The sequence below is a fragment of the Eleginops maclovinus genome, chromosome 8 (assembly GCF_036324505.1).
Source record: "Eleginops maclovinus isolate JMC-PN-2008 ecotype Puerto Natales chromosome 8, JC_Emac_rtc_rv5, whole genome shotgun sequence".
Taxonomy (NCBI): Eukaryota; Metazoa; Chordata; class Actinopteri; order Perciformes; family Eleginopidae; genus Eleginops; species Eleginops maclovinus.
In genome coordinates this window covers 16,040,158-16,064,338 of record NC_086356.1, presented here as the reverse complement: position 1 = coordinate 16,064,338, position 24,181 = coordinate 16,040,158, and the positions used below count along the sequence as shown (strand labels likewise).

Genomic DNA, 24,181 nt, shown 5'->3' with positions numbered 1-24,181 from the left:
CATTGACAGGTTGACTGCTTCGGCTGGGATCGAACCCACAACATTCTGGCAGAAAGAAGACCACAATCCTTCGCAGCCACAGTCGCAATCCTGTAAAACCTTCTTCAAGCTTGTATCAGATGTTATACCTTATAGTTCTATATTTTGTACATTTCGATGTTTGTATATTTTATTCTATGAATGTACATTACATTAATAGGTCAATTTACTTGAAAAGCACCTTGAAGAACAAGCCTGCTGACACTCCACTACACCAATGAATGAGTTAGGAAAACATGTTTTTTTAGGATATACAGTATTTCATTTTTTATATGTTTTTTCATAGATTATTAAAATGTTTTTCTTTAAATTATCAATAAGATAAGATAAGATAGGACTTATCTTTCTTTATTTAAGGAAATTGTTGTCGACTGACAGGCTGATTGTGATGATGACGGTTTGATTGAACTCCTCTCTTTCTCCACAAAATGAGATAATCAAGCGTGACATTTGAGTCTGACCTTTCAAAAAGGCAAAATGATCAATACTTTGTCAGCCGCTCAGCAGGGGATTGAGGGATTGCAACCACTCAATATTTTGAGAGCTGTGCAGCTGAAAACATCACACTTTCATGCTAATGACTCAATAATTCTTAAGCGGTGCATATTTAAGAAAAGTTATTCTAATCATTTTCTTTTCCATTTGTAAATACATTTCTGGAGCTTCCTGGTTAGTGGCTGGCATTGCTGATTTATTGAACATATCCTTACTTTTTGGTGATGCCTTTCAGGAAAATTTCTGGTCAACTATTTAATGGATTACAATGGATCTTGCTTGTGGTGCCTATAGGATCAACCTTAATGGCTTTTCCTCTTGCGTCACAATGATGTTGACACTTTTTCGGCTGTCCCCAGATGAAATGCAATATCTTTGGAGATCCCTTATTTTTCATCGGGGGTGAAAAAGAATCCATTTGTCATTGGTCCAAGTACATAACTCATGAGTGCACATAGAGGTATACTGCGTGAAAGTATACTCTGTAGTGTAGAAAGCTTGTGTCTCACATTATGCTCAATAAATGTCTGATTCCTGTCAACATGTGCAGCTGTGTGACTCTTGTTCGGAAAAAATGCTTTAATCCACAAGGACCAAACAGCATTCGAAATCATCTCTCTCACACACACACAGGTCAGTCCTAATGAGGGCGATGACGCACAAAGTGACGAACAGTAGGACGGACAGCATGTGGGAGATCATAGCCTGAGGCATATTTTTGAAGACATTTATCGCAGGTAACAGCTACATTTGGATGATTGACACTTGAACTGGGGAGAAAACTGTCCTAAGCCTGAAAGACGTGATACACACTGATTTATATACTTGAATTAATGTAGGTGTCCTTGCTTTCTACCTTTTAATTTTTGGGACATTTCTTTTTATTCACTTCATGATGTTATGAAAATCTATAACGTGTTCTAACAGGCATTATGGTATATGTTTGTGGCATGTTTTACACAAAATGATTATTTATTTTGCCTTTATTTTTCTTTTCCTAGCTTTTTCTGTCCTTTCCAGTTGAGCCTTGGTCTAATTGTATGTATTCCCATCATCCTCCTTCTCTCAATCAATGATACATAAACTTTCCTTATTTGTCTTGTGTCTTGTTGTGTTGTCTTTCATTAAATGTTTGCGTCAAACACAATTTATCCCTATTTATTCAAAATAACTTTAAACTGTAATTATTTGAAATGACTCAACCCTCATGCTGGAAACAGTTGCATGTGGACATCAGGTGTTAGCTCTTTTATCGCAAGCCTTTTTTAATTGCCAGTAATTCCCCCCTCCCTCGCTAAGCAGACGTCATGAGTACAATTACCACCAGAGATGCTCACGACATATAAATCAAAACTAAACAATGGGTGGGAAAGGTCCTCTCTGCTGGAGACCAGTTCCTGATCATGACGTTTGGTAACAGGAAATGAGGAGACAGTTATTTTGAGGACTGTGCGTAAAAGCGGAGGGTGAGATTATAAATCACACTTAAAAATGATCAAATGACACTTGTAATTGATTGCAACCTTTTTAAAAATGGAACAAGAAATACATAATTACTGCATGGCATCTTCCCAAGGGAGATATCCTGATTATCCTGCTCGATTACAGCCAATCAAAGACAAATTGCATTGTAACGGTGAGGGTCTGGGCAGGCACCATCTGCGCACATTAAAGCATCACACTTGCCTCTGCACTTTCTTTCAGTAATCGCCCCCCCCCCCCCACGTCACAGCTAAGAATGTCATCGCAAATTAACTGTCTGCTTGGGTATTCTGGGAAAAGGCACGTAGAGAGGAACTCCTCAGTAACAGCAGCTTGAGCGTACACTTTCGTCCTCCCCAAGGTGACAATATCAGCATTACTTCCGGAGGGTAAGACATGTCCGAGTGATTGGCTGATGCTGCTGGACCCAGGTGGTCTGTGCGTACAGGGATCGCCATGTGTCATTAAAACAGTGTTAAACGTCCAGTGAGTGAAAGCCTAATAACAGCACACGCCCTCGCACTCTCTCATCATACACTTCAGTGGAGTACTTGTATACTTGTTTTTCACTTCCACTCTATCACATTTCAGAGAGAACTGCTGCAAGTTTTCTCTATTCTAGTTCATTTTCATTTTTTGTTGTATAAGATTGAAAAAGAAAACAATTGAGCATAAAAATATAAAACATTTTCTTTTTTATGGCTACAAACCCCTAGCAAAACAAAAGAGACAAAGCCCACCCAAAAAACAGTTGCTTGCATCAGTTTTTTTTTTACCAGAACATCATTCAAAAAATGTCCCAACTTGGGATCAATAGAGTGCCTCTTATGTTATCTTTATCATTATTTCGTCGATGTCCTATCAGTTGATCTTGTGTGTTATGAAAATACATTTACTTCAGTACAGTGCTTGAATTACCATTTCACATACTTGTACTTTACACAAGTATTTTAGTTTCATACTACTTTAAACTTCTATTCTACTATGGAAGACATTTTTTTTACAATACATTTATTTTACAGATGTATTTATTAGTTGCTTTATAAATTCAGATTTTGATACAAAACTTTAAGTAACTTAAAGCATGAGTGGGTTAACTAATAATTCATTGGCGAGACGTTTTATGTTAAAAAATATTTCACTGTTCAATTTTCTTAAAATGTGAAGATATTTTTTCTGCAATAAGTATTTTAACTCATAATACTTTAAGTACATTATCATACTCGTACTTAAATACTTTCCATTCTCAATGCTGGCATTTGAATTGAAATAGAGTATTTCTAGTGTGATGTTAATACTTTATTTTTATTTTTACTTAGAATTTATTATAATACATTATTTTGTCACACTGTAAGTTGTTATTTAGAAAGACTGAATCAGAACTTTAACAAATTTCAAAGAAAACTTCTAAATTGTAAATTTATCTAAGAATAGAACAAACATTTTTTAATGCAAAACACAATTTTGAAGCTATAAACATAACACACTGAACATCTCAAACCTTAAACACGACATGAACAGTTGGTGTATTCACCGAGATGCTGTGCATGTTTTAATGACCTAACATGAGGGAAAACGTGTCCCTCCTCAGGGAACTCAGACTGACAGCAAGACGGACAAGGGACACAAATGTCTCCTCTTAAATGCACCATCTGGCTGTTAAAACGGCTCCAAGGACAAGTGTGAGTATTTAACTTCTGACATTTATATTAAACCAGGGACGAATAAAAAATGATGACAAAGGTTTAAAGACACATTTTTTAGATGACAAAGATAACTTTTAAAGGTTAATGCCATTCAATTAATCGTCAGTAATGACATTCTGGACGTTCTGTGCCTTCTTTTACTGTAAAGGAGAGAAGACACATTTTGATTAAATGCGGCTCCCAACAGAGTATTTAAAAAAGACAATGACACCATAATCATTTTCATTTTTTTATTTTCTAGTAACAAAGATAACACTAATATAAACACTAATATAATTTGGATCAGAAAAAGCCCCATGTAAGATCACAAAGTCGTTGTTTAACAGCTCCAGGCTGAAAATTGGTTAGAACATTTTCCATTGTGGTAAAAGGGTTTACTTCCTAAATACTACATTCACAATGCTACATGTTTGGGGAATCCTAAAATAACTTACTCTGCTGACGGGACATTTACTGTTCTCTTTTTAATGGCATGACATTGACAAGATTTACAGGTAGTGGGTTTTTTCTGGAGAAGTCTACTTGTTTTTCTTCTTCTGCTGCTCTTGGAAGAAGTCGTTGCAGGCAACAGTGAGGGCGGCCACCAACACAACAAACTCATTGAAATCCACCTCGTTGTCTTTATTAGAGTCCAGGTCATTCATGATTTTCTCCACCAGCATCGGATCCTTCTGAGACTGGAGAAGGAAAAGATTTAAGAAAATATTAGCCCAACCAAAGTCATTTTTGTGGCTTGTGGTCTTTTTATTGTTGTCCTGTAAAATTTGGATTGGTGACTAATTAAACTGACACTTCAGATCTCTGTTCTAGTCATTTTGGGTCAGTTTTTTCATGTAGGAAAGTTGGATTGGATAGCTATTGGAGCTTCATGTTGACTGGAGGCAGAAGCGTCCATGCGTGTCCAGCAGAGAGCAGAGTGATGTTGCTGATAAATGAGCCCTGAGCTGCAGCTCATCACACTCCACGACATTTATTGCTTTTGCTCATTTCCTCCAGGATTGAGAAACAAGACATGGCTTTCCACTTACACCCTCAAAACCTCCAAGGCACCACTGATCTTTATGCCGTTTAACTCATTTAAGTAACAATTTTTTGGCAAAGGTTAAAATTAGAATACAGTCTACACTAAGGGAAAACCCACATGGGAGTTATGTATTAGATTTGTAATGGTCAAAAATACTCAAAGCTCATTCGAAGAGCTGTTTCATTAAAAATATGAATTAAAACACAAACTGCTAAACAATTTCCGGCATTTGTTATTAGTCAAAAGATTCATATCAGGAATTCATAATTACATTTATATTCATTTTTTTTCATTGTTTTTTAAAGAGTTGACTTTCACTTAATGAAAAATAGCCTACATAAAAACAAATGTAGGGCAACTGTAACAAAGTTGACTGTTTCGGACTGTTAAATATATATACAGTATAATGTGTATACTTATACAGTTCATTCCCATATATAGTAACCACAATTGATGAGAACATTTACATTTTTTATCTTAATTGCTCTTTTGAAAAGATAACACTTTAATTTATCCTTGCTGTAATTGTTGACATTTTCAACAAAAACATTTTAAAAAGAAGTTTGTAATCAGCTTTAAAAGAAAACAAGTTTATCTTTTTGTCAGAGACTCTTGATAGATACAAAAAGTTGGACAAACATATTTAATATTTGAATTAATAAAACATATGGTTCTACAATAAATACAAAAATGATAATAAAACTACATACAGACTACATACTAATACTACATACTACCCTTACCCTAATCCTGAATCGAGAGCCAACTTGATCTAAAGTAAAATAATGATACAAAATTACTAAAAAGGTTAAATAGCCTGCCATGAGAGCATCTTTTTTAAAATCAACCATTGATTTCTAAATTAAATAATAAATATACAGTAATGCATCAAGCTTTGGTTTGGGAGTGTCAGTGTTTTCTGTCGGAGGAAAATGAGCTCAAATGTTTGGCTGCGTCTGCTATCAGGGGTGACTGTAGCCCAAGGGGATCTGATGACGTCACGGTGGTGTCTATATTTGGAGGTGACACGGGCCACTGATGATGGTGTGTGAGCACCTGAGGCTTCCCATCTGCATTAGGGAGGACAAATAGTGGAAATAAAAAAATATATCTGAAGGCATCAGAGGTTTGACTCTCAGGCCTCGGCCGTTTTGTTACCGTGCTGGTCTCAATCATGTGAAATCTTGTATAGGCGGCTATCACACGGACTCAGGGGCCGGGGCTTATATGACCTCATCTATCTCCCGCTCCACATCCTTTATTTCACACGCTGCTATGATGTGAGAGACACCAGCAGTGTTACTCTGACAGCAGGATAGCAATCAATGAGAAAACAATTTCCTCAGACAAGGTCACAATGCTCCTCTGTAAACCTAACAAAACATGGTTATTTAATTTAACTTTTTAGCAAATCAGCAACAGCAAAGCATAGTCCAAAGATCCTTAATAAGTAAATTACCATAATTACTATTGGTCACTATAGATCCACTGAGGAAATGAGGGAGATGTAAAAGGTCACACTTTGGTGCTCCAACACACTTCCAATAAGAGGGAGTTTCTGGGGATTGGCTTAGAAATATCTGAATCAGGAGTAACGTGTCCTTTAATATTGCTAGAAGAATATGTGCTATATAAATACGTCTCTGGCAGAAGCTTGATGCTTAAACATTTTTGAGTTTGTTTTTAGTTCTAGACTATGGCATTGTGAAAAAGGCATGTTAAAGGAACTTGGAGCAGGTATGTGTCAAGAAAGTGTTCCCACTTTAACAAAGAAAAGGTTTCATCATGATCAACTCTTGCCCTCTTTAACATATCTGACACTTATTAGCCTACTTTCTAAACAAGGCACAAGGAATTCATGTGTTTATTTTGGGAAAATTCAAAATAATTAAGGTCACCAATGTGCTTATTAGAATAAATGTATTAGCAAATGGAGCAAAAATGCTTAACGCAGTATTATTCAAATAATTCAGCCAGTTGAAATAACAGCTAAAATTGAAAATATATTGGAAAGCAAAAATAAAATAATGACATGGGCAGAGCAAATGGCCTACACAGGCTTTTACCATTAATTCAAAGGATCCTCCCAAGCTGTTGTTTAGGACTTATAGGTTACAGGCCTATCGCTACTTTTTTTACAAATTGTATTTAAATAAACAATAAATTAAAACAACTTAATTCTACATGTTGAAATGTCCGCTTTACCGTGAGGAAGTCGGTGAGCTCGCTGTTGAGGAGGTCCTTCAACTCGCCCTTGTTGAGCTTGTATTTGTCTCCATCGTTTCCGGAGTAGTTGTAGAAAACTGTTATCAGCGCATCCATTGCACCCTCCAGCTGGCTCGGCATTGCAGATTCCTGACAATGAAAATGTCCTTTATTATAATAAACTAATACTTCAATACAGTAAGAAACAAAGATGTCTATGGGAGAGGTGTTTTTACCTGGTTAGAGTCCCAAACAGATGTGATGAGAGACGTTGTAGCGGAGCTTGTTTATGAGGAAATGGGCAGAAGCTGAGAGAGCCTTCCCCTAGCCTCTATCTTTGAACCGATAATTAATTCCACAGGTGAGACGCCCATGGAAACCGTCTTTTTTTTCCAGGTCTTAATCTGTTAAGTGAAAAACAAAGCCTGTACCAGTGTAACCCTGAACCCCCCGTGGGAGATCATCGGCAATGCAATGGCTTTCACACCTGTCTGCATCCCTTACATCCCTGAAGTCACTCCAGCAGTACTTCCTCAAAGGAGGATGTGTTAAGACCTGTCAGAAATCGACGTTTATTCATCTTTAAGAAGGAGGATGTAATTGTTTTATGTGTTCGTAACAATGCTAGAAGCACATTTATATACATCTTTTAATGATCCCATGTCTGGCCCGATGTGTGTCATCTTCAGGAAGGGTCTATGGGAAATAACACTAGGGAAACATTCATTGAAATCAAGAATTCAAAACCGTCACCCAATATCCTTATCTACAGAGTTGGAAATAATTCATATTAAAATAGATTTTCTTTGATATTGCAGTGCTAAATCAGTACAACATGTCTCAGATGTGGAGAGTCACATTTTAGTGTACTATAAATGTAAAGAAGATGCATTTTAGCTATTTCTGCTTTAGGGAATAGTCCCAAGACAAATAAGGAAGGGAATTGTGAGCATCCCTTGCCCAACTGTCTAATTACATAGTTTTGGAAAAAAGAAATCTAAAGGAACATTACACTAGAGTTGCTTGGTTCTCGTTAGTGGCAACTATTTTATTTTTAATGGAGGTGGTCTGGCGGATGGCCGTAAAACCGTTATTTATAATAACTGAAATAATGGTATTTCAGGTAAATTTAGAAACACATTGTTTGTCATGCATCAAATCTCTTTTTTGTATTTCAACCAGACTGCAAAGAATTTAAATATACAAATTGACCATAAAGAAAGGACCAGGCATAACAACCATTGAGCTCAAAAAGGAACAAGTTACGACGGATAAGCGATAAGCTATTTATTATCTGAAAATAAAATGTGTTGTCACTCAACATGTTCCTCCAACAGAATTTGTGTTTCTCCTAAAAAAGATTGCACATGATGCAAATTAGTTTAAAAAGGTAAAGACATGGTTACCAATGGCCACATCTATAGTCCATTGATTTTGAGTGTGTGTACTTTACCCAACAAAGAGTTTTATTTGCAAACATGTTTTCTTCTTAGGCTACCTCTGGCTTCACTTCATATCAGTAAAATAAATCTAACATCTAGTGACTTGCATTGCTTGCCAGCAGGCCACCGTTCTCTCAGTCTCACCTTGTGACTCAAACTCCTCATGTTTCCTTTGTACGGATTATTTTTAGCAACGGCATCCTTGGTCGTTCTGTGTCCTACGGTCACTCTCACACACATAGTCCCTCCTCTGTCACTGTCATACCTGACCACGGAGAATAACACTCAGATCAGCCCTCAGCCCCCGAAGACAACTCCTGAGGGACATTAACTATCAGGTGTCACCGCAACTTTTTCTTCCACTTGCAGCCACTGCAATGGAAAAAATAGGTTTCCATTTATTAAGATGATGAAACTGTTTCCCCCTCAGCAGCTAATAGTGCCTGTTGTGCAATATCACCCATTAAAACACCACATCAAACACTGAAATGCTTTCAAATCCTTTTTAAAACAACAGAATTCACCACATTAGTTATTTAAGGGCATACCAAAGACAATAGCAAAAAAGAATAACTCTCCAGCAGTTTAGTGACAGTTCTATACAAATATTATCGCAGGTCAGGCTCAGATTCAAATGAAAGACATGTTGATAATATTAATCTGAGTATATCTACCCTGAAACGGTAGACACGAAACATAACATAAAAACGAGTCCTTCCCACATAAATTTCTATGATATACGTTTCAATATTTTGAGAGAAAACACATTTGTTTTGCATGAGGGTGCCTGTGTCTTTTTAAAGCTCTCCTCAAGACCTTTAGAGTGATGAAACGCTTGCCTCCTACCTTGAGAGATGATCATCGAATTTCACTGCATGTGCCCTCGTCGACCCTCAGGTCCTCTGCAGCATCGTCAATGTCACTGCAAAAACAATAGACAATATTTATTTTGTTAGCACCTGCAAGACAAAGCAATACATTGATAATGAACACATCGGAAATAGAAATAACTACATGTTTGAATTTGTAAGGTAAAGTTAATCAATTACTTTCTGCACTTTCTGTCTTTGCATTTTAGGGCAGACAATTCACATACTTTTTTAGTCCAATAGTGTATTCCCTTTTACTTTTAAGTGACTTTTCTGCATTTTGCTTCTTTAACCGAACAGTGAATCACACAATGAATCCTACACACTTTGGTGATTATCTAACTTTTAATAATCTGTTCAAAGGTTTTACTTTTCCTATACTGGTTTATTAGTTTACCATATCTCAACGTTGTTTTTCCTGCTGATTAGCAAATGCTAGCATGCTAACACACCAGACTTTGGATGGTGAACATTGTAAACATTTCACCTCCTAAACATCAGCCTATTAGCATGCTAATGTTAGCATTAAGCTCAAAGTTAGCTGTAGCCTGCTTGAGTACTGCCTGTTAAAAAATATTTCTGTCAAACGAATGTTAAGGGTAGAATGGGAACAAGAGTGGGTATCAAACCTAAAACTGGAGATGTGGGAACCAGTAGAAAGACAACAGGAAGTGGCAGACAGTTTAAAGCTTGGTGGAGGCCGGCAGGTGCCACCACATTAGGCTCACACCCCCCCTGCAGGAGAGGACAGGGGAGACACTTTTTTTCAATGATGTGTGAGATCAAACCTGCAGAGGTCTCACACTGACTCTGTATTCTCAGGTTTCCATACACTCCTCTGCTGTGCTGACTGCAGGGCAGGCTCTGCATGTTGACCTGCACCTTTCATACCTGAAGAGATGTTCACACATGCTGTCAAACAGCTTCAAGTAGCCTTACACAAAGACAGAAATATACTGAAAGAGGCAGAGCCATTTCCACAACTCTGTTTCTCTGACCATATCTCCAAATCTATCTGTTGCATAACAGTTAATGCAGGTAAGAGATACTTCAGTCAAGTATGATTGTTGTTGTAATGGAGTTGAATCAAACTCTTCTTAACCTACAGTATTTTCACCAGGCATTATGCTTTATTTAAAAAATGTCTGACTTCCTGTTGACATATTTCTGTCTTGCTAATCAAAACGTTGCCTCAAAAAGCTTTCCACGTGTTGCATATTCAGTGAAAGCTTTTAATTTTCCATTGAGAGTTATTTTTGAGACACTGGATTTTATTCAAAAGCTTAAAAACAATGTGGTTTTAATCTCAACTACACCCTTTCTTATTGTTTTGCACAGTTTATGTACAATTAATATGTAACTGTGACTCCCATCCTGTCAGGATCAGTGGAAACAGAGCAGTTTTCTCACTCTGAACCTAAACTTAGTTTGACTTAAATCAATATGAATATTATGTGATAAAGCTTCTTTTTTTTTTGTAATAGTTGGTTTTGTTTTATTAGGACCAGTGTCTTTAAAGCAACTTCTTCTTATTGTTTTTGACAATGTGCAAACAGCCGTACACAAATGTAAAAGAGGTCGATACTTTAGTCAGTGGCCAGTTTTTCTACATGGGTTATTTTGTACTTCTGTGACTTTGTCAGTTTTTCCTCTGGGATTATTTTTACTCTAAGCCTGAGGCAGATCTCACTGTGTTGTCAATGAATCAGTGACCTCTGTAAATCACAAGCATTTTGCATTTTGACTCTTCACATATTTGAATGATTTCTTACTTATTGTAACCAGCATAGTGGCTGTGAAATAGAGGCTGTCCTCAGTGCACCCAATGTTGGGTTCTCTACCTTGTCTTGAGAGTAAGACTGGTACAATTTTCTTTTTTTAATCCAGTCGCTTTTCTTCTCATGAGTGTCATCTGTAGCTGTGTATTTGGTGAAGAATGGATTTTTACTGCCCTCTATTGGCTAATCAGAGGCATCAGAAAGTGTGTTGGTCATAGCTACAGTTTGTGTTTCCCCAGTGTTGTAACTGCACACACTTCCTTCGTATCCTCTCTATAATACAATCTAGTTATAAGTCTGTGACTAATGTCCACACTGACTTGGAACGTTCCTCTCTGTTACAATATATATTGCAATAAACTTGCAGGCCTTCTAAAAATGTAAGGAAATAATACATTTGTATTTATCATTAATAAATGTAGTTCTCAACTTGTGTGTTTGTTTTTTGTATTCGTAGCATTATGGACAAGTGGACATTTCCAACAAAGCCTATCTCAATCTGAGAATGAAATTAGGTTAATATCACTGAAAGCTCCAGAATAGCTTTAAAATGCCATATTGTGGTGAAATAGTTTTCTGAAATGATTGTATTTTATTGTTTTGTATAATGAAAATATTTCTATATTTTGCATCATTGCACAAATTCAGCAGAACAATTAAAATATTGTATCTTTTAGTATGTTGGTTATAAGTTCAATTTCAGTGTTATAATAAATGCTGGAAAAATCTATTTTTAACTGAAAAGAAGTAAAAGTAGCAATACAGTGTATGAGAACTCTGAAGTGAAAAGTATCAGCAGCAAAATGTACTAACCAAAATTCATTCCTCATTATGCAGAAAGGCTCATTTTAGAATAAAAAAGACGAATGTCCATATATGAAGCACACGGCTATCCACTCTCTTAAAATGATTGTGTCACATCATAGAAACAGAAGCTATTCCAGTTTAATTCTTCTCAATGAGATGGTATTATTTCTGTAAACAAACTCAAACTGAGCAGTAAGCCAATCACAATCCATCACCAGAAACAAAGTGCTTTTGAATTCATGTCTCCTTTGACAGCTTTATGATTAATGAGTCTTTTGGGCACATGTTCTGAGTCTGTATGCGTGTACGTGTGTGAGTGTGCATGGGATCTGAAAGGAGACATAAATATTAGGCTGCTTTTCATCATGCAGCTGTGACTGTATAACTTACTGTTTAATGTGTGATGTTTTAATTTTGTTCATTTTAACAGCTAAACAAAACACACAATTCATAGTTATGTGTGGAAAAAGGCATCAAAATCAACATCACAAGTAAACGGAAGCCCTCTCTCCAGGATTTTGGGACAGAAATAAGAGCTGTTGTGGCCCCGCTCCTGAGTCCTGGCTGGGGTCCTTGTGCCCATGAAAAAGGATCTTTACAGAGTGCCTTCTTTTAAGAAGCGGGGGTTTTGGGGGGAGCGGAGGTGGGGCTTGAACATACATAAGAGGCTGAGACAGTCCGCCAGTCCCAGTTGGCACAGCATCACTAGACAATTTTCCGTTGCTTAAACTATACAAGGAAGCTGATTGGATCATTCTGTTGATTTCGACCCTCGGATTTGCTTTTATTTTGGAATTGAAAGCCCCGAATAGTGATGAGCACAGGCAGGTTACTCAGAACTTTATCCTGTATGTCAGATGAGGACAACGGGACAAGCCGGCAGTCCAATGGTGTGTTCCTGCAGCCTGCATGGGACTACCTCCACCAGAACCACTACGACCTCCTGACTAGCCCTCTGTTCCCTGTCGTCCTCTCCGTCATCTCCTACTTTCTCCTGGTTGGCCTTTACACCATGCTTGACCTGCTGGCTCCCACCTGGCCATGCATCAACCGCTACAGGCTCCATCCTGACACCCTGGTCACCTGGCCTGACATCTGGACAACTCTGGGTGTCACCATCTACAACCATCTGCTCTACATCTTCCCCGCTGCTATAGCTCAGTGGCTGTGGAGGCCACCCGTCCCCTTGCCTTGCGAGGCCCCCACTCTCTGCAGCTTTTTTCTGGGCATCTTGGGCTGCATGATTGTATTTGACTTCCAGTATTACTTGTGGCACCTTCTGCACCACCGGGTTCCCTGGTTGTACCACACGTTCCACGCCGTGCACCACCGCTACAACCAGCCCTTCAGCCTCGTCACACAGTACATGTCCGGCTGGGAGCTGTTCAGTGTGGGGTTTTGGGCTACAATTGACCCCATCCTGCTGCAGTGCCACTGCCTCACAACATGGGGCTTCATGGTCTTCAACATCTACATCTCCACCGAGGATCACTGCGGCTACAACTTCCCCTGGTCTATGAATAACCTGGTGCCCTTTGGCCTCTGGGGCGGCGCACCCAAGCATGATGCTCACCACCGGCGGCCCAACACTCACTTTGCCCCATTTTTCTCGCACTGGGACTGGCTGGGAGGCACCGGCTCCACTCCAACTCCCCCCACCCGCTCCAGGGGAGCGAGACAGATAAAAGGGAGAGAAAACTAAAGCGCTTCAATTCCTCTCTCATTGACTTTGGCTTTTTCATTCTGAACTGCCTCTCTTGTACCTTATCTTACTTCACTCTTGTTTTTTCAAACCAGTTTACCTCTTTATCTGTTTTCCTTTCCTGCCTTTTTGATATTATCATATTTTGAATTCTTACACTGAACTAGGATGATTTTTCTCCATTTAGAATCTTTTATCAGTATCAATATTGACTATCTGATAAATGATTGGTCAGGAATATCTTTTTTGTGTACAATGATATTATAGAGTATCTTTAACTGTTGTACATGTATCTCTCATTCATACAGATTTCCCATTTATGTCATGTTATGGCATTCTAATGTTAGGTGTAGACATGACTTGGAAATTTTGAGCCCTTATCTAGGATTCCCTGATGTTAGATAGTGTGATCTGCTAGCTCGTACACTGTCCCTGTCTCCCTCCTATGCACTGACCCTCTCTCTCACATGAATGAATAGCAGCCTTTTAGCTGCACCCCAGAATGATGCGTGGATGCAATACTAATCTATTGCGCTGTCTTTGATACTAAACGAAAAAAATCCCACAAAAAGACAATACCTTTGTGATAGAAAAATGGTAAATAAAGTTGCAATAATGTATTTTTGTCCGGTGCAGTTTTTCTTTGATATACCTTACTGAATTTAATCAATAGACGTTCAAATGGGAATAAAGAGATGTTTCTGTTGATTTCAGATGTTTGAATAGATAGAAATGCAAAAGGATTTTGGATCAGAACATTTTTTGTAAATCAAACAAATATCTAATAAATAACTGACTACTTTACCTTTGTAGAAAAGGGTGGTTTGGTTTCAGTTTATCTTCAAAACCTCCATGTATTGAGTGATTTCTTTTTTCGTTGTACACAAAGTGCTCCATCTGCTTTTTAAAGACATGTTAAACATTTTATTACATGAAAAAAATCACAGAATATTTTATTTGGTAGTCTTTCTAATTAACTGAATAACCTGACTTATTTTTTAAGCTTTGCAGAAGAAATGTGCTAGAAAAAAGGTTCCTTATAGATAGGCTTGCATTGCCACAAAAAAAACCAGCAGAGGTCCCATTTCCTCCCGACATGTATCAGCACAAATGAGGTGAACATAGCAGCTTATACAACACCTGTTTTGACAGATTCAAAAATAAAAGCGAGACATGTTTATATTGGTGCAGTAGCATATCAAATGGTACAGACAGGAAATGTGTTGTGTGGTTAATACGTCTGTTGTCTTTGTTTCCATTCACCCAAGTAACAACACTAGAAGACATAACTGGTTTGACGTGTTTCTGGTTTACAAGTGACGTTGCAATAGGTCCCTGCATATCTAGGGAAAAGCATGCAGACCTGCTTGTGTCTCCATTTTAACATCAGACATTTGAAGTATTAATAACTAAACCTTATTCCCAGGGTTTGACATGCAGGGACAAGGAACTGTAAGGGATTGAATTCTTATTGGTTGAAAATGTTTACTGATTACCAGAGACTTTTTGTCTAAATAAGACATTTTATCAGATTTTCACAGAAGTACTCATAATCTATCCTGTGGTTAGAGTTGTTGAAATGTAAGACAACATTAAATTAAAGCACACCATACATGTTGCATTGTGGAAATATGCAAGACTCATCACCACATAGGGTGTGAAGGTCAAGATCAACTGTGGAAGCATTTAAGTAGAAAAATGTAGATGATACATACAGAAAATGCCTAATTTGAATTTGGAGCTTACATATGCAACATGCTCAACCCTGGTTCAATCCAAATATCATGCATCAGCTGCAGAAGTGCACACGATATCCATAATACAGAAAGAATGATTTCCAATTCTAGAAATCACATCTGTTTATGAGCTTTAGGGACATTGTAACAGCTCTTATAAAAGTATTTGTCTTCTGTTCAAATAACTGTCCGATTGTACCATCTGTTGTTCCCTCTCCTGTTTATATTTAAGCAGTAATCTTCGGCCCTTTTGGCGAAAGTGATTCATTAAGTTTCTGTTTTTCCTGTCAAGGGTCTCTATAATGGAAAGGGCCAGATGGCAAGACAACCATTTGAAAATAGGTATCACTCAGTGCTAAATAGGTAACGACATACTCAATCATCTTTGTAAATTTGAGTGTGCAAAACAGTGTGCATCAAAGAAGCTTACTACTGGAGAGCGTTGGGGGCGTGCGAAAACATCATTCTATTGGGTGTTTTTCTCACAATGCCCTTGTAACGATAGTGTGTCAAGAAGAAAATGGATCCCTATGATCGTAGGATTGTGCAGTGATAATAAAGTTCAATCAGTCAGGGCTGGGATGAAGTGTGGTCTGGGTCTTCACATACATGACACCAAACAATGGGGAGAATGGTTTCGTATCACAAGTGTCATTTCAACGTCCTAAGGCCTCCATTTCCTCAAATTAAACCATAGAAAATCATTTGGATTAAAGGTTAACAATAATTGTGTTATGCCCTTAAACTAAACCCACAAAACATCAATCCCGAATGTTACAAGGAGATTCTGCATGGTTGGATTGGGCCGAAATACCAGCAACAGGAGAAATCTGTGTAACGTTAAGAGATTACGTTGAACCCTTTAGTTGCTTAATAGTTATAAAAAACTTAGAGAACAACTTAGTTATTGACCACACTGTACTGTGTGTGTGGTTGTGTATGAGTAGGCATTTGCAGTTGCTCAACTAGAACTTTGACCATTATTTCCCCCTTTTCTTAAACATAACAGTTGAGTTTTTTCTTTTTGTTAAAAACACTCAACTAGAAAAAATATTTAATTATTATTATTATTATTATTATTATATAATTGTTTGTTTAGTGAATTTGTGCACAACTGCTTTTTTGAGTTAGCCTAGGAGATGATCTCACCTCTGTGTGCTGTATGGCAGCAGCAAGTTAGCCTAGCTTATCTTAAAAGCTGGAAACATGTGACAATGAGACTGGCTCCGCAGGAAACACAACCTACCTACCAACACCTCTAAATTGTACTTAGTATCACGACCAAGTATAATTACAACATGTTGACTTTTACACTTCAGTTTTTGTAAGGATTAAACCAAAAATGGTATAGTTTATGACCCTGATATAATGCTTTGAGCGTTATACAGTGCAACCATTGTAAATTTGCCTGTGCATTTGAAAAGAACATAGCCGTTAAAAAGACTTTTCTTTCTTGTCATACGAGCGCTGCCTGTCATGGCTCTTACAGATAAGCTGTGCAAAGGCTTCCATTTTGCAAGTATGAGAAAAATGTAGCATGTTAGTACATACCAGAAAAATGCCTTTAATTTGGAATGTTTTGTACTTACATTATGTTCAACATTTAGTAATCTGCCTTTCAATCCAACATGATCATGCATTCAGGCTGCAGAAAGTGCCACACCCTGCATACTCCATAATGTATTCATAGAAAGAAATGATTTCCCAACTTCTAAGAAATCACATCTGTTTCCACTGACTTTTAAGACATTTCCTAACAGCTCTTAAATAAGTATTTTGTCTTTCTGTTTCATAAAACTGTCCGATATGTAACCCATTTCTGTATGATTCTTCTCCTGTTTATATTTATTAGCAGTAATCCTTCGCTGCCACATTTAGAGCAGAAAAGCATGATTCATTAACGTTTCTGTTTTTCCTGGTCACATGGTGTACCTCTATAAATGGAACAGGGCCAGGGAGTGGCTAGCTACTCAACATTTGAAAATATGGTATTCCACTCAGAGTGCTGACAAAAGGTAAGCCGACACTCACTCTACAATCATTTACCTATTTAAATTACCCTGAGCTCTGTCGCAACAACCAGTCGTTAAACAGGAAGCTGTACATACCTGGGGGAGGGGGATGACTGTTAGGCTGGGGCTGTAGCTCGAAGCATCAGTTCACCTACTTCATATCTAGTAACCCTGGAGTGTTTACTTTGCTTCACAATGCTCCTTTGTTAACAGCATAGTGTCTTCAAGAAGAAAACCTCCTGTGATCAACCTTTAGGATAGGCATTGTGCGTGTGGCAATAAATAAAGTTAAATACTGTAGGAGCGTGGGCTGAATGTTTTATGTGATTCACATACAGCTGACACTCAAACTAATGGGAGGATAATCTGTTTCGTTCATCCTCACAACGTGTTACATCTCACTCTAAAACATTCCTAACGCCTCCATCTTCACTCAAATGTAAAGTTTTTTCCTTCAGAAAACATTGTGATTATAAAACTTGGTTAAACAACTAAATATGTGTTTAAAAAACTGGCCCCACCCTTTTTAAACTTAAAACCACCACAAAACATTCCATGAATTCCTGAAATGTTTACAAAGCGTAAAGACTGATCTATGACAATGGGTCTCGTCTGCATCCCTCTCCGGCTGCGTGACGAAACCATGACTCACTCCACACAGGAGAGTAATCTGTAACGTAACGTTGAAGGAGTGTCACAGAAACCACATTTGGTTGTTTTATTATTTATTGAAGAAACTCTGTAACAGTAACACCAAACTCAAAAATTAAATCAACACTTAAATACATAAAAAGGTTGGCTGCATGTTGGCTGTTGAATTGGCAAAATAAAATAACATTTTGAAATGAATATTAACTAAGAAACGCTTAACTTGATATTCTCTGTTGCTCTATTCCTCTGAACATAACCAGTCAATTTGGTTCTTTTACTACAGATGTTGCTTTCTTTTAAACATAAAAATGTTCTACTTTCCTTCATTTTATAGGATATTAAACTGACACATTACCTTGGACTTTGAGAAAAATGCAATAGACATCTTTTCCCTATTTGATTAATCAAGATCAATCTTTAATCAATCCTTAATGAATATAATCTTTAAAATGGTCTTCAGTGCAGTGAACTGGTCATTCAAATTCCTGGCAAATATTTTGTGTGGCCAAGATTACTTAATATCAGTCTTTAACAGGCTATCTCTCCATGTATGTATATACAAATAAAAATATGCATCCATGTTTCACATTTGAACACTTAACAACAGTTCATAATGAAGTATTTTACATCTTTAAAAGTCCTCCGTTCTCGTCCCAGTCATTTTCACATTTATATTTCATCTTTGGTTATCTGTTGTGTTGAGGTAACCTGGTTATGACAGACCAGCATTAATTACACACCTTTTTACATCCCATGCGCCACAAGTTCTGTGTGACACCATGTTGTCAGTGTATAAACACAGGCTTGATATCCCTTTAGTCTTTCTTTTGTTGTGTGTAGTGTGTTGTGTGTACCTCTAACAGGAGCTGCTCTGTGTGTTCCCACTCTCTGACATGTACGACTTGCTCTTCCTGGAGTATTTCATGGAACTGAATGAAACCCTCATCCTCTCCACCGTCCGGCTGCTCCTGCACAGAAGAGTGTTCTTCACATGGTTCCTAAAGTCCTCGGACACAAAGTAGTAGATAAACGGGTCCAGGCAGCTGTTCAGGCTGGCCAGGCATAATGTGGAGATGTAGAAACTGTAACCGTTATTAATCACTCCATCCTTCAGGAGAGAGTAGTGCACCACCAGCATGATGTTACTGGGGATGAAGCACACTAGGAAAGTAAACAGCACGGTCACGATCAACACAACGGCTCTGTGACGGTTCTTTGCTGCTGTGCTGGCCTCCATGCTGTTCCCCAGAGCCCGGAGAAGCAGAACATACGCCACGACAATCACTATACAAGGGACGAGGAACACCACCAATCCCATGACGATGAAGTAGTAGTAAGGCAGCTGCACAGAGGGGAATGGGTTGAGAGGGTCCTTGATGATGTTGACATCGTGGCAGGTGGTGATGTTGGGATCTTTGAGTCTGGCGGTGTGGTCGTACAGGTACAGAGGTGTGCTGGTGATCCAGATGAAAGCCCAGATGGCCAAGCAGACACCGATCGCCACTTTGTTGTTCTTCCTCTGCTGGGACAGAGGATGAGCCACCACCCAGTACCTCTGCACACTGAGGCAGGCGATGAAAAGGACGGAGCAGTACATGTTTCCATAAAAGAAGCTCACAAAGACTTTGCACAGCACCTCCCCGTAGATCCAGTTGTTGCCGTTAAAATGGTAGGAGATTTTTAGAGGTGTCCAAATGACAAAGAGCAGGTCAGCCAGAGCTAAGTTGGCCATGTAGATGGAGGACGGGTGCTTCTTCTTCATCCTAAATAGGAACACCCAGATGGCCATGCCATTGGCCGGAAGTCCCACGGCAAACACAATGATGTAGAGGATAGGGATGAAGACTGTGGTGAGATTACTCTTCAGTGTATCAATTGTTTGCTGGTCCACAATAACTTGGTCTGAGTTTACAGGATCCTTAACCCCAAAGAATCCCCGGTTTTCAACTAAAAAAACAAAACAAAAAAAAAGATGATTATATTTGATTAATATTTTTTCAACAAAAAGATACTAAACTTTTTTAGTATTTTAATTTTTTTTTGTTTTATTGGGAAAAGGTTCAAAGATAATTAATGGGTGAATGAATCTTTAATAAAAATGAATAACTCTCTAACTGCCTTTAATTTTCTTTACAATATCTACAAGTACAACTGTAGCTTGAGCAATGCAATATACAATACAGCACAGCTTTATTTGAAAAGCCCTTTGAAACCTCAGGACAAAAGTGCAGTTAATAACAAGAACAACAAGAATAACAATGATAATAATAATAATAATAATAATAATAATAATAATAATAATAATAATAATAATAATAATAATAATATAGCAGTCAAAAAGTTAAACATGTTTCTTTTACATCAAGAGCTATATTTTGGCAATGACAATACATATTAATGCCTCCAATTCCCAAGACTCCTGTCTGTTCGGGAGGTGAACGCCACCCAAGAAAAATAAATAACCATTCCCGTCAAAGATTCACTCTTATCACATCAAGTTTTAAAACATTTAGCTTTAAATAATTACAAATCAATACAGTATGTGTATCTTAATCTAGAGATTAGGTGTATAATGTCCCAGGCGCTCAGTATATAAATGCACTGCTCTACACAATGAAGATAGTTAACTTCCGGTCTTACCTTTGGCATATGAGGCAGAAAAGCAGCAGAAAATCAAAAGCAGGGACAGTAACCGAGTTAAATCCATGTTTGTGGAGTTTGCACGCTCTCAGTGTTACTCTTCTTTAACAGTCGCCCTCCAAACAACTCCTTTAATGTCGCACAACACCTTCACCCTTGAGAGACACACCCCGAGACTACCTTTTCTAGCGCAGCTGTGTACGTCATCTCTGACCCGCCTACGTGCTGTGGTTTCCCCATCAGTTTCTGTGCAGCAGTGGTGTAGCTAGGCCTATATTAGGTGGGCTTCACCTAAAAATGTTGTTAGCCAATGGTTATCCAGCAAAAATAAACAAACACAACATATTGCTGTATTTTTGTATATAAAGACTGCATTAGACATATCAATGTAAGGGATGTAACTTCACATTAAAGGAAGTGTTAACGTTTTTTTAATGTTAAATTATACTGTTGACATCCGTGGTTTTGAAAGCTTACTCTGTGCTCTCTATTTTTAATGGGTATGTAGAGTTTAATGTGTATATAATGTGATGTAAGTGTTTTTGGAGTTTTTAATTGAACATAATATTTTCTTTAACAAGAAAGTTAATTTTGTGTACATTCTACATCATCACAGCAGATATTTATTATTTACAACATACAGTGGGGCAAAAAAGTATTTAGTCAGTCACCAATTGTGCAAGTTCTCCCATTTAAAAAGATGAGAGAGGCCTGTAATTTTTATCATAGGTATACCTCAACTATGAGAGACAGAATGAGAAACAAAAATCCAGGAAATCACATTGTCTGGATTTTTAAAGAATTTATTTTCAAATTATTGTGGAAAATAAGTATTTGGTCAATAACAAAAGTTCATCTCAATACTTTGTTATATACCCTTTGTTGGCAATGACAGAGGTCAAACGTTTTCTGTAAGTCTTCACAAGGTTTTCACACACTGTTGCTGGTATTTTGGCCCATTCCTCCATGCAGATCTCCTCTAAAGCAGTGATGTTTTGGGGCTGTCGCTGGGCAACACGGACTTTCAACTCCCTCCAAAGATTTTCTTGGGTGAGATCTGGAGACTGGCTAGGCCACTCCAGGACCTTGAAATGCTTCTTACGAAGCCACTCCTTCGTTGCCCTGGCGGTGTGTTTGGGATCATTGTCATGCTGAAAGACCCAGCCACGCTTCATCTTCAGTGCCCTTGCTTATGGAAGGAGGTTTTCACTCAAAATCTCACGATACATGGCCCCATTCATTCTTTCCTTTACACGGATCAGTCGTCCTGGTCCCTTTGCAGAAAAACAGCCCCAAAGCATGATGTTTCCACCCCCATGCTTCACAGTAGGTATGGTGTTCTTTGGATGCAACTCTGCATTCTTTCTCCTCCAAACACGACGAGTTGAGTTTTTACCAAAAAGTTCTATTTTGGTTTCATCTGACCATATGACATTCTCCCAATCCTCTTCTGGATCATCCAGCAAACTTCAGACGGGCCTGGACATGTACTGGCTTAAGCAGGGGGACACGTCTGGAACTGCAGGATTTCAGTCCCTGGCGGCGTAGTGTGTTACTGATGGTAGCCTCTGTCACTTTGGTCCCAGCTCTCTGCAGGTCATTCACTAGGTCCCCCCGTGTGGTTCTGGGATTTTTGCTCACCGTTCTTGTGATCATTTTGACCCCACGGGGTGAGATCTTGCGTGGAGCCCAAGATGGAGGGAGATTAGCAGTGGTCTTGTATGTCTTCCATTTTCTAATAATTGCTCCAACAGTTGATTTCCTCACACCAAGCTGCTTACCTATTGCAGATTCAGTTTTCCCAGCCTGGTGCAGGTCTACAATTTAGTCTCTGGTCTCCTTTGACAGCTCTTTGGTCTTGGCCATAGTGGAGTTTGGAGTATGACTGTTTGAGGTTGTGGACAGGTGTCTTTTATACTGATAACGAGTTCAAAAAGGTGCCATTAATACAGGTAACGAGTGGAGGACAGAGGAGCCTCTTAAAGAAGTTACAGGTCTGTGAGAGCCAGAAATCTTGCTTGTTTGTAGGTGACCAAATACTTATTTTACCGAGGAATTTACCAATTAATTCTTTAAAAATCCTAAATCCTAAATGTGATTTCCTGGATTGTTTTTTCTCATTTTGTCTCTCATAGTTGAGGTATACCTATGATAAAAATTACAGGCCTCTCTCATCTTTTTAAATGGGAGAACTTGCAGTAGTGGTGGCTGACTAAATACTTTTTTGCCCCACTGTAGTTACATCTGCATCTTAAGTTACTGTTTTTAAAACAAAAATATTGAAAAAATGTCTGTCACAATGTCTTCAAGCTCAGTATGATCTGAAGCTGTCTTTATTTATCCGACCAAAAGTCACAAATCCAAAAGTATTTTATTCACTTTAAGGGAAAGCAACACATCATTAAGATGCTGTAACCCTCTAAATCATAAAATGAAATAATCATAAGAATGTGTTACTATTTCATGAACATGTTTTAGATATAATGGACACATTTATGACTGTTTTTCCAATAAATGACCTCTGTATGGACCGCTTTTATCATTTCATGTGAATGTTGTCTATAACATTGGTTATACACTGCCTGGCCAAAAAAAAAAAGGTCACAAGCCTGTGGGGGCAGTGCTATGATCTGGGGTTGCTGCAGTTGGTCTGGTCTAGGTTGTGCCCAAAGAATGAGGTCAGCTGACTACCTGAATATACTGAATGACCAGGTTATTCCATCAATGGAGTTTTCCTTCCCTGATGGCACGGCCATGTCCCAAGATGACAATGCCAGCATCCATCGGGCTCAATCTGTGAAAGAGTGGTTCAGGGAGCATTTTCACACATGGATTGGCCACCACAGAATCCAGACCTGAACTTGACTGAGAATCTTTGGGATGTGCTGGAGAAGACTTTGCGCAGTGGTCCAAATCTCCCGTCATCAATACAAGATCTTGGCGAAAAATGTATGCAAGACAGAAATAAATGTTGCAGAAGCTCGTGGAAACAATGCCACAGTTAATGCATGCCATAATCAAAGCTTAAGGCGGTCCAACGAATATTAGAGTATGTGATTTTTTTTTTGGGCCAGGCAGTGTATATTACAATGAATCAAACCACAAACCTATCTGCAATATTTTCTATTCTCCAACATTTGAGGGCCTCATAATATACTTTTTTCCAGTTTAAAAGACCAAAAAAAAGAGGTTTTCAAATTATTTGGTTCACATTTATTTATTTATTTCAATTTAGTAAACCTAACCTGATATTGTGTAGAGTGAGATACTTTGCGAGTGACTGACCAAATCAACTGCTATGAATTACCAATGGTTAAATACTTTGTTTATAATATATTAGGACTTTTAAAAGACTGTGACAATGAACAGGGAATTTACAGCAAAGGTTGAACACGAAATTTGTTTTGAAAATGAGGAACTGTAGCTTAACCTTTACAATTGCCTGTCTGACAACAAAAGCAGAGGTAATGTAACCGAATACAAATAGTACAAAGGATAAAACAGCATCCTGCAAAACAATCCAGTTTCACAACAACCCTATGTTTAATTTAGAGATACACAGCATGCCCTGACAGCCTGGAATTGGATACAAA

General features: G+C 38.1%; 3 protein-coding genes across 4 annotated transcripts; 1 reads left to right on the top strand and 2 right to left on the bottom strand.

Moving 5' to 3' along the window:
- Positions 1-3,938: 3,938 nt before the first annotated feature.
- Positions 3,939-8,677, bottom strand: s100z (S100 calcium binding protein Z). Of its 2 annotated transcripts, none has more exons than XM_063888971.1 (4): positions 8,659-8,677; positions 7,188-7,355; positions 6,952-7,101; positions 3,939-4,399 (listed from the first exon to the last, which is right to left on the bottom strand). In XM_063888971.1, exons 3-4 carry the CDS (start codon positions 7,090-7,092, stop codon positions 4,241-4,243), a joined length of 300 nt encoding a protein of 99 aa, XP_063745041.1. In that variant the 5' UTR covers positions 7,093-7,101; positions 7,188-7,355; positions 8,659-8,677; the 3' UTR covers positions 3,939-4,240. The 2 variants fall into 2 exon arrangements, with proteins under 2 accessions (XP_063745041.1, XP_063745042.1); XM_063888972.1 differs by lacking the exon at positions 8,659-8,677 and adding an exon at positions 7,439-7,624.
- Positions 8,678-12,550: 3,873 nt separating this feature from the next.
- ch25hl2 (cholesterol 25-hydroxylase like 2) lies at positions 12,551-14,169 on the top strand. Its single transcript, XM_063890099.1, has one exon. The coding sequence runs from the start codon at positions 12,662-12,664 to the stop codon at positions 13,547-13,549; it is 888 nt and encodes a 295-aa protein (XP_063746169.1). The 5' UTR covers positions 12,551-12,661; the 3' UTR covers positions 13,550-14,169.
- A 3,836-nt stretch (positions 14,170-18,005) lies between these two features.
- On the bottom strand, positions 18,006-20,806 carry LOC134868808 (proteinase-activated receptor 2-like). Its single transcript, XM_063890114.1, has 2 exons — positions 20,589-20,806; positions 18,006-19,895 (listed from the first exon to the last, which is right to left on the bottom strand). The coding sequence occupies exons 1-2, from the start codon at positions 20,653-20,655 to the stop codon at positions 18,805-18,807; spliced, it is 1,158 nt and encodes a 385-aa protein (XP_063746184.1). The 5' UTR covers positions 20,656-20,806; the 3' UTR covers positions 18,006-18,804.
- Positions 20,807-24,181: the final 3,375 nt, after the last annotated feature.

Excerpts from the sequence above, each read along its gene's own strand:
- s100z (XM_063888971.1), bottom strand. The coding sequence starts at position 7,092 with ATGCCGAGCCAGCTGGAGGGTGCAATGGATGCGCTGATAACAGTTTTC. Across the intron at positions 4,400-6,951 it reads AGCTCACCGACTTCCTCACG|TCTCAGAAGGATCCGATGCT; the intron begins GTAAAGCGGACA and ends TTCCTTCTCCAG.
- ch25hl2 (XM_063890099.1), top strand. The coding sequence starts at position 12,662 with ATGAGCACAGGCAGGTTACTCAGAACTTTATCCTGTATGTCAGATGAG.
- LOC134868808 (XM_063890114.1), bottom strand. The coding sequence starts at position 20,655 with ATGGATTTAACTCGGTTACTGTCCCTGCTTTTGATTTTCTGCTGCTTT. Across the intron at positions 19,896-20,588 it reads TTCTGCCTCATATGCCAAAG|TTGAAAACCGGGGATTCTTT; the intron begins GTAAGACCGGAA and ends TTGTTTTTTTAG.